Source organism: Tenrec ecaudatus, chromosome 10 (assembly GCF_050624435.1).
Source record: "Tenrec ecaudatus isolate mTenEca1 chromosome 10, mTenEca1.hap1, whole genome shotgun sequence".
Taxonomy (NCBI): Eukaryota; Metazoa; Chordata; class Mammalia; order Afrosoricida; family Tenrecidae; genus Tenrec; species Tenrec ecaudatus.
Window position 1 is genome coordinate 66,539,334 of NC_134539.1, and position 10,558 is coordinate 66,549,891.

Here is a 10,558-nt window from a genome sequence, read left to right on the forward strand (position 1 = left end):
CATGACAGGCTCATTTCCTCCCCTCAATCCTTCTGTAAGGGAATGTCCAGTTGCCTACAGATGGACTTTGGGTCTCCACTCTGCACTCCCCCCTCATTCAAAATGATATGATTTTTTTGTTCTTCGATGCCTGATAGCTGATCCTATAGGCACTTCGTGATCACACAGGCTAGTGTGCCTCTTCCATATGGACTTTGTTGCTTCTGAGCTAGATGGCTGCTTGTTTATCTTCAAGCCTTTAAGACCCCAGAGGCTATATCTTTTGATAGCCAGGCACCACCAGCTTTCTTCACTATACTTGCTTATGTACCCGCTTTGTCTTCAGTGACCATGTCAGGAAACTAAGCATCACAGAATGCCAGGCTATTAGAACAAAGTGTCCTCACATTGAAGGAGTACTTGGGTAGAGGCCTAATGTCCATCTGCTACATTACTACTAAACCTATAAATATATGCACATAGATCTATTAACCCATCATGAAACATAATATATTTACATATGCACATGCCTGTAATTAGACCTCTATAAATGCTCATTTGCCTCTTAGTTCTTTCCTCTATTTCCTTTTACTTTCCAGGCCTCCTACACTCTCCTCACCATCAATTTTAGATCACTTGTTGTTCCCTTGTCCCTGGGTTATCACCCACTTCCTTTCACCCGTCTCCCCTCTCCCATGTGCCCCTTGGAACTGTCGGTCCTATTGTTTTCTCCTCCAGATTGTTTACCCCACCTATCTTATCTAGACTGACCTGCAGAGATAATAATATGCACAAAAAACTAGACAGCAAAACAAACCAACAAAACAACAAGAACAACAAAAAGCAGTGACCAAAAAATAGTTCAAGGTCTGTTTGTTGACCCTTAGGAGTGTTTTCCTGTCGAGTCTGATGGGGTGCCATGCCCTGAGCCCAAAGTCTATTTTTGGTATTCCCTCGGGACTTCCTTGTTCTGTTGAATGTCCTTAGTGTTTGGCCTTGGTATGGTGGGGTCAGATCAGACTCAATTCCCACACTGGGTCTCCAATGTTGTAACCCGGAGCACTATGGGTCAGTGAGGGACGTCGTATTTCATAATGGGGCCAGCCCTGTGGTCCTCTCTGTGCATTGGCTGCTCTGAGCAGGAATATTGTCCTCTGGGCTTGGTGGGCCAGGATATGCTCCACTCTCTCTTCCTCCCACTTCATTTGCTCCTGGTTACGCTGCTCAGACATGTCCCTCTCCCTGAGCTGTAGCTTCAGTGAGTGCTGTCCTCTGAAGTGAATTCTTCTTCAGAAAGGGAGGACTGTTCACGTAGTTGGGATTGGGGAAAATTTCTTGTTTTAAGCCACTAATTTTGATATAATTTTTTGTTTGGCAATAATAGATAAACAAAAATTATACATTCCTTCAACTTAAGGGATTAGTACTTGTTTTCTGTTGTCGGAGAGTGATGTCTTTCAACGGAGTGAGGCAGTTGATAACATAGCTGAGATCTGAAATGGCACAGAAGTGCTTAGGTGGCAGAGATCCCAACGACGGCATCCTGTTTTGTCAGAGGTCAAAAGCTTTAGCTCTTGGAGTGAAACAGGAGTTTTAGCTCCAAACACTTGTAGCTCCTTCTGGATCACCAGGCTCCCAACAGTGAGAAAGCTTCTGTGGGAGTAAAGTGTATTAATTGAAGTACCAAACTGGCATTCACTAGTGTTGTGTTCTTAGAACAATCATTTAACATTTCTGAGTTTTGTATTCCTTTCCTGTAACATGTAATTCACATCAGACAAAGTGATTGTAAAGATCGGAGATAAAATTCATGACACAAATGATGTGATCCATATGTGGGAACAAATATTGCTATTAAAAGATGTAGATCTAAATAAGAGATCATTCATTAAAGAATGCTTTGTTTATTAATTTGCCGAGTAAATGTGTGAGGTAATACTCAGTATTAATGAAGTTGGAGATATTGGATTCTTTCCTCCACAGCAGCTGAATATAATTGTTTTAACATTTCTGAAGGACAACATGTGTCAAAAGCCAATGAGCACATGTTGTTTTCAGTTTGTTTTTAAATCGCCGAAGAAAATTACAGCATCTTTTGTTAGAATGTGTGCATAGGAAACTACTGAAGGCCCCTGAGAAAAATGATTCATGGTTTAAAGTGTAGTTATTTTGTTTCTTCTTTGGGAAGAAGGCTTCTGGTCTTGATAGTGAAGACAGGAGCTCCAGCTAAGGTTGAATCACATGATAATTAGGGACTCAATCGTGTGGGTCCCAGTTCTTATGGCATAAAACTTCTAATTATTTTTTATCCTCAGTTTCTGAATCAGTTGCTTTGAATCAATGTTTGGCCAACATTTCCCCTTCTCAGAAAAGAATTTACTCAGCACACCCCGGCCATTAAAAATGTAAGACCATAGCCCATAATCCAAGATAAATTGTCGATGTCTGCTTTCACAGTTCTCTTGGATTATTCCTGACCTCACCCCCAAAGCATTGCCCACTCAGGGAAACAATGCTAGGTCATGATAAACTAGGTTATCATGATTAGCCAATTTAGAGAATGAGACACAGAAGTAGCAGTGGCCCAACACCACTGCAGAGAAACACAGCTGCTTCCTTGAGTCCTAAAGGGGTCACCTCACTTAAGATGTTTGTTGCATTTCTGACCCATGGAGCCTGCAACGCCCACATACAAGGCAGGTAGGGGATTTCTAACCTGATTGCTATGGAAAAATTACTTATTTTATGAGCCCCTGATTTTAAGTGAGGGGAATTTTGATTTTAAGAAAATCTTCCTCCAATTACTGAAACCCAAATGAAGGCCAAACATGATAGTGTGACAAGAGGAAAGTAAAAGAAAATAGAGGAAAGAACTAGGAAGCAAATGGGCATTTATCGAGATCTATATATAGGCATGTACATATGTAAATATATTTCAATATAACAATAGGGAAATAGATCTATGAACATATATTTATATGTCAAGTATTAAGGTAGGAGACAGACATTGGGCCTCTACTGAAGTACTCCCTTAATGCAAGAACACTTTGTTCTAATAACCTGGCATTCCATGATGCTCAACTTCCTGACATGATCACTGAAGACAAAATAGGTATGTGAGCAAATGTGGTGAAGAAAGCTGATGGTGGCCAGCTATCTGGGGTCTTGAAGACTTGAAGATAAATAAGCTGAAAAGCAATGAAGTTGACATGGAAGAAGCACACCAGCCTATGTTATCATGAAGTGTTGATGGGATCAAGTATCAGGCATCAAAGACCCAGAACAAAGCATTATATCAATGTGAATGAGTGGCCTTGCAGAGTGGAGACCCAAAGCACATCTGCAGACAATTGGACATCTCCTTACAGAAGGGTCACAGGGAAGAAATGAGCCAGTCAGGGTGCAGTTTAGCACTGAGGAAACAAGCAACTTTCCTCTAGTTCTTTAATGCTTCTTCCTTACCCCACCCCTAATACCATGACCCCAATTCTACCTTACAAATCCAGCTAGACCAGAGCATATACATGGGTACAGATAAGAGCTGGAAACACAGGGAATGCAGAACAGATAAACCCCTCAGGACCAATAATGAGAGTAGCAATACCAGGAGGGTAAGGGGGATGTTGGAGAAGAAAGGGGAAACTGATTACAATGATCTACATAACCCCCTCTCAGGGGGACGGACAATAGGAAAGTGGCTGAAGGGAGACATCAGGCAGTGTGAGAAATGAAGAAAATAACAATAATTTATATATTATCAAGAGTTCATGAGGGAGGGTGGGAAGGGAAGGGAATAAATGAGGAGCTGATATCAAGGGCTCAGGTAGAAAGAAAATGTTTTGAAAATGATGATAGCAACAAATGTAGGAATGTGCTTGACACATAGATATATGTACGGATTGTGATAAAGACTGTACAAGCTCCAAACAAAATGATTTTTTATAAATAAAATATTGCCCCTGCTCAAATAATGGTTATGTTTTGCAGAATATGACTTTCCTTCCATTACTTATTTCCCAGTAGAGGTGGGTACACCAGGAGGAAAAAGGACTAAATATCAGATGAAACAAGTGAGGAGTTTGGCAAACGTCAGATGGCCTTACTTCTGAAGGCATCCAGTGTTTTCCCAGGGGACACATGGCTTCTGGAGGAAATGCCGAGAGAGAGAGAGAGAGAGAGAGAGAGAGAGAGAGAGAGAGAGAGAGAGAGAGAATAAACTCTCAGTTGCCTCCTAATTTATTGGAGGAACAATTGGTTGGATCCAACTGTTTATTAAAAGCTCATAAAAGGTCAGTCATACTGTGGATTATGGTTTACTAACACATGAAGAAAGATGTGGGGGAAATTAAAATAAGATAGGGAGCAAGGCTTTGGACAGCTTCAGAGTAATACTTTCTTACTGAGAATGTCCCTTGTCCTATATGAGTTACCCTGTCACAAGTACAACCTGGAGCAGGTCAAACTCTCCAACAACTGCCTTCCATGCTGATGACTAAAATGCAGTGTGGTGAGAAATCAGACATGTTCCCAATGACCTTACAAAAACTCGGTAACAGAATTTTAAGAGGCTTTATACAACATAAAAATCTTAACAGCATCTGCTCCCAATTGTTTTTGTTTTTAACGTTTATGGTCCATTAAAGGAAATAGACCTTTCTCATGTGTCCCCACCCCAATATCTTTAAAAAGTGATTTTAAATTTAAATTCCAATTTAACAAATTGAAAGCTATCTGACTGGCCACAGGCTGCAGTGGAAAGATTTCGTAGCCTCCCGGATAGAAGGAAAGAGTGCAGGATAGCTCTGTCTTGGGTGTGGGCCCAGCCTGCAGGAATCTTAACACTTGTCTGCAGTGACTCTGCCTCCCTCCACAGCTCCCAGGTGAGAGAGCTGGCAGCCAAATCAGGGACAGGTGGGGACCTGCTCAAATCACAGTGTCACCAAGGTCCACTCTCCTTGTCTCCATAGCAACTGCCTGGGCAGCCAGCTTGGGAGCGGAGCAGGAATGGCCCAAGACCATGCACTTTAACCTATTCACTGTATAAGACGTTCTCTCAAGGAAGTGATTGGAAAGGTACCAACACTTTTTTGGTAAAATATGCTCTTCACAGAGTTGTCAAAGATAATAGATATCAGAGATGATTTAAATTTCTTCTGATAGCAGATTCACGGATTTGATCAGGAAAGACTGAAGCAAATGTGAAAGGCAGCCAGTGGCCTTATAAGGTGAGTTGAACACTCAGGTTAAAGTGTGGAGCTTGAACATATGTTTTTCTTGTTTGCTCTCCAAATACCCAGTAAGTTATATGCAAATGTTTTAAAAGAAATAAAATCATCAGTGAAAGAAATACAAGTGAGGGCCATAAATGAGTGAGGGATTTCAACAAAGTGCTGGTAAATACAGGGATGAAAAGAATAATTGTAGTAGCTACACAATCTGGTATCGATTTGAGAGGATTACAAGTGAAGGGGTAGAGTCTGGCCTATCAATCAAGATGTAACCAATGAAGCCTCTGTGTGGGCATGGCCTTCTCCTGAGAATTCTGGGAATTCCTGTGTATCCTCCTTGGAGGCTGGAGACACTCCTTTCTCTTGGCTCACTCCTATGGAGACTCTCTACTGACAAGACACATGGCACTATGCTGAGAGACCCCATGCCCTGGGAACTGGAGAAGCCATATGGGGACCACTGCCAGCACTGAGATGCTTACACCACTGGACCCACAAGACTTCCCACCCACTGGCCTGTGATCTTCCTACATTTGATGTCTTTGCGTGTGCTTTCTGAGTCTGAAGAGGACTTTATTGATTGGTATCGAACATATGGGGTAATATCAGACGTATGGACTTGATCTGGACTAGGCTGAGATTTTTTCTCAATATTCAACTGCTCTTATATATAATAAACCTTTTCTTATACACATATGAGTCTCCCTAGATCTGTTTCTCTACTCTACCAGGACTAACACAGTAGTGTTGAAGCTGAACTGTCATAGGCATGGAAACTATAAAGAAGGAGAAAACTACAAATCTCTGGAGAGACTTTGGCCTCAGAGGCTACAGGTATAATGCACATGAAAGAAAGAAGCAAAGCTTAAAATAAGAGAACTAATTTAAGATCTACATATAACATAGTAGCTTCCCCCACTCAATCTACAATCATAGTACCAGCATTTTTCTAGTCAGAATTAGACAATCTATTAGAGATGGAGGTATCGGCAACCCAGTCCAGGTCCTCTTCATCCTCTCCATATTAGGGAACTTCCACACATGTAATAGTGAGGTCCTTGATCCCTGAACCCAAAGAGAAGTCCACATAAGGACAAATTCATAAGCAGCTCTCCAGCTCTCTCTTTCTTAAATACAAGACTAATTAAATTTTTAAGAAAAACAGATATCATGAAAGAGAATGACAAAGGCAAATAAACAGCAAAACTGATTCCAGATGAAACAAGTATTTCAGGGAACAGAAGAGCAGTTTTTAAATCCCTAATTGATCTCCTCTGAGAGTTTGCAAGTTATTGCTTTCATGAAATGACAACAGAGTGCTTTAAAAAGACATGATCTTAGAATATGAAAGAACTCTTAAATATTAAATATATGTTTCAAGTACTAGAAGACTTTCTGTTTCAAAATGCAGAAACAGTAAAAAAAGATTGAAAATTTGACTGAATGAAAATTAAAATATTTGCATGCACTGTGAGCAGATCAAAAGACAAATTGCACGTGGGGAGAAAGTATTTGCAATAGCTATATCACAACAATAGCTAATCCTCCTGATAGCTAAAACATTGTACATCATCAATAAGAAAGAGACCAAAACACCAACAGAAAAGTAGAATAAAGACTCTCACAGACAAAGAAAGGCAAATGACCCCATGTATTTGAAAAGAGCTTTAATTTCTTTACAGTAAAAGAAATGGGAATAAAAGTAACACTGAGATGTGACTTCTTACCTATAAAATTAGCAAAAATCCCCACACTTTACAGTGGAAGAGAAGCAAACATTTTTATGAATTGAAATTAAAAAATGGCCCTGATTTTTGGAAGACCACTTGATTTAAACAAAGTAAAATTACATGTATATTTACCCAGTAACTCAGCATTCTCACTATGGAAGACGCAGGCTTGCTCAGGTTCACATGAGTTGCCATGAGTTGGACTTGACTAGATGGTAACCAGTTTGGGTTTTTAGCAGGGAACCAACTGGAAAAACAGAAATATGGTTTGCAAAATCCAAGCCCGTATCACAAAGCAGATTGCAGAAAACTGGAAGACAATAGCTTAATAGCTAGGGCACCATATAAATGTTTTGTATAAATATTCGAAAAATGAAATCAAAAGAAAAAAGCAAGCAATAAATTTGAACACAACCAGAAACAAATAAACCAACTGTATAAAATTGATTACCACACAGAGAGAATTATTTCAAGTGCAGTAAGCCATTTATTCCTACGTGATATATTCTAAGGACAAAAAGCATTCCAAATATATGTGTAACTTCGCTTAGCAGGTTTAATGTGGGAGTAATGTTGATATTGTACTTTAGAAATCATTTTACGGCTAAGCTCGCCCCGAGGTCCCGAGGATCTGTGTCTTGCTTCAACAGTGTTTGAACGGATCAGGTCCGGGGACTCCCTGCCGCCAACCCTCCGCCACGCAACAGGTTTCTTTCCGGAAGTAACTTGGGGACCAGCTTCTCGGCCAGCCCCTCCTCTTGGGATCAGCGGACACTTTTATTTGGCGTGCGGTGACCTCCAAACCGACGCATCATGAGCTCTCAGATCCGTCAGAATTATTCCGCCGACGCGGAGGCCGGCGTCAACCGTCTGGTCAACCTGCACCTGCAGGCCTCTTACACCTACCTCTCTCTGGGCTTCTTTTTCGACCGCGACGATGTGGCCTTGGAAGGCGTGGGGCACTTCTTCCGGGAGCTGGCGAAGGAGAAGCGCGAGGGGGCCGAGCGTCTCTTGAAGCTGCAGAACCAGCGCGGCGGCCGCGCCCTCTTCCAGGATGTGCAGAAGCCGTCTCAAGATGAGTGGGGTCGAACCCTGGACGCCATAGAGGCTGCCCTAGCCCTGGAGAAAAAACTCAACCAGGCTCTTTTGGACCTGCATGCCGTGGGGTCCACTCACACCGACCCTCATCTCTGTGACTTTCTGGAGAACCACTTCCTGGACAAGGAGGTGAAACTCCTCAAGAAGATGGGCGACCACCTGACCCACCTCCGCAGGGTGGCCAGCCCCCAGGCCGGCCTGGGCGAGGATCTCTTCGAGAGGCTCACTCTCAAAGAAGACTAGGAGCCTGCGGCGCCAAGCCACCTGCCAGGGGCCCTCTGCCTCCCCACGGCCGGCCTTAGCCCCTCTGCCTGAACCCGTCCGCAGTGCCACCGCCCTGGAGCCCCTCCCCCAGCTGGGGACCAAATGGAAACAATAAAGCTTTCTTTTGCAGCAAAAAAAAAAGAAAAAAAGAAATCATTTTACATAGTATAGGATAAACCATATGAGGCCATTAATGGTACTAGAAACAAAGATTTTTTTTCAGTGTTACAGAAGAGATTAATAAAGCAGAGTAAATTTTAGTACCCCTATAATATTAAATCTAAACTGGAAATATCAGTATTGTTTTTTATAAGAACTTTTTCTAACTCTAGAAAAGGATAAGAATAAATAACATTTAGCAATGAGCCTACTTGCCAACAACAAAAGATTTGTAATAGATTACTTCACTGAAGAATACGTATGTATTAGTATCTTAAACAAATACCAAACCCACTGTTGTTGAGTCAGTTCTGGTTCATACTCGACCCTATAAAAATTTCTGAGTGTGTATTTATGCAAGTAGACAATCTCATATTTCTCCCTTGGAGCAGCTAGTGGTTTTGAACCTCTGACCTTGCCTAATTTCAGCTTGTTGGTTTAGTCAGGTTTCTTTGAAGACTCTAAGTAGGATCCTTTCTTCTTTTCCATTTGTTAAAAATTCCCACTACTTATTTGTGATTATGAAAATAACACCAGCATTAGTTGTTGGAATTTTTTTCATCTTGTTCAGCATCTGGTAGTCCTCAAGAACTCCTTGGTTTGTAGCAGGATAGCTCCAATATCTGCCTCGATCACCATGTAACCATCTTCCTTCTGTGTGCCTCTATGATTGTCTCCTCTTTTTATAAGAATGCCAGTCATTTTGGAGCAGGCTCACTGCATTGTCTCAAACAAACAAACAAAAAACCACTATCTACTTTGTCATTTAGCTTCTAATATCATTGCAATGGCTACACAGAAGTCACAGACAACATTAATCATTTTAGGGTGTGTGAAAGAAGTTAACAGATTGCAATTCGAGTGACAAATGGTTCCGTTGTTCATTATGACATGTAACAAAGTTGTTTGTTTTTTTCACCACTGCTAATACATGCCCAAAGGGAATGCCACTCCATTGTCAGCCTCAAACTGAAGGCATTCAGCTCAGACTCTGTGGGTCAGAAAATCCAGCTTCCCCAATTAAGTGGGAACTCCAGTGTCCTCAAGCGAAAGTCACTGAGCTCCACCTCTTTAGGTCAGCAAGTCCAACTCTCCCAATTAATTGCCCAGAGGCACCTTACTCCACAAGCAAGCTTCCTGGCGCGAAGCACTCAGCTTTACTTGACCCATGAGCTGGTAAGTCCACTGCTCTGTTCCATGCTCTGACTCCTGGTTCTCTTGCTCCTGCTCTGATTTCACAGCTCTCTTCTAGTTACAGGAGGTTCACTATGCAGAGATCCCAGTGTCCAGAAGACACATTCCATTCATGGCTCTCACTGGTAGTGAGATCCTCTCTCCAGCTTCTCAAAGAGCTCATTTTTATACAGCATATGAACATTTGAATTGTTCATAGATTTTTTTTAGGTGTTATGGGCTTGGTGTCTTTTCTCTTTTTCCTGTTACCAATTACACACAGGTGAATCTTAATTTTAATAATCCAATAGACAGATACGCCAGATTTTGCTTATTCATTCACCAGATGATTGATATTTGAATTGTCTATTTGGGCTTTGGGAGGGCACTTTTATGAGTAACACTAATAAAGTTTTTTGCGTAGCATATATATTTATTTCTTTGGGGTAAATATTTAGGAGATATGTGTCAGGGGTACCTACCCATGAAGTAGTGGTTACATATTGGGCTGATAACCACAAGGTTGAAACTACCCATCAATCATTCCACAGGAGAAAGATGGGTCTTTCTAGTCTCATAAAGCATTACACTCTTGAAAAATGACAGGGACCGTTCCAACCTATCCTGTGAGCTTGCAATGAGTCAGCTCCAAATCGATGGCAGTAAGTTTGGTTTGGGTTTTATTAATTCACTCTGTGTGTTGAACAAATTATCTGAGAAACCGGACTGCATGAAGAAGACAGTATCAGGCTTGGAGGAAGACTTACAATATACATATGACACAATGTTGCTTGCTGAAAACGAAGAACACTTGAAGCACTATTAATGAAGAACTACAGCTTTCAGTCTGGATTACACGTCGACATACAGGAAACAAAATTCCTCACAACTTGACCGATAAGCAACATCGTGATAAAAGGAGTGAAA

The 10,558-nt window shown here is 41.4% G+C and overlaps 1 protein-coding gene across 1 annotated transcript; it reads left to right on the forward strand.

Annotated features, from left to right (window-relative positions):
- Positions 1–7,558: 7,558 nt before the first annotated feature.
- LOC142459193 (ferritin light chain-like) lies at positions 7,559–8,452 on the forward strand. Its single transcript, XM_075560527.1, has one exon. The coding sequence runs from the start codon at positions 7,751–7,753 to the stop codon at positions 8,276–8,278; it is 528 nt and encodes a 175-aa protein (XP_075416642.1). The 5' UTR covers positions 7,559–7,750; the 3' UTR covers positions 8,279–8,452.
- Positions 8,453–10,558: the final 2,106 nt, after the last annotated feature.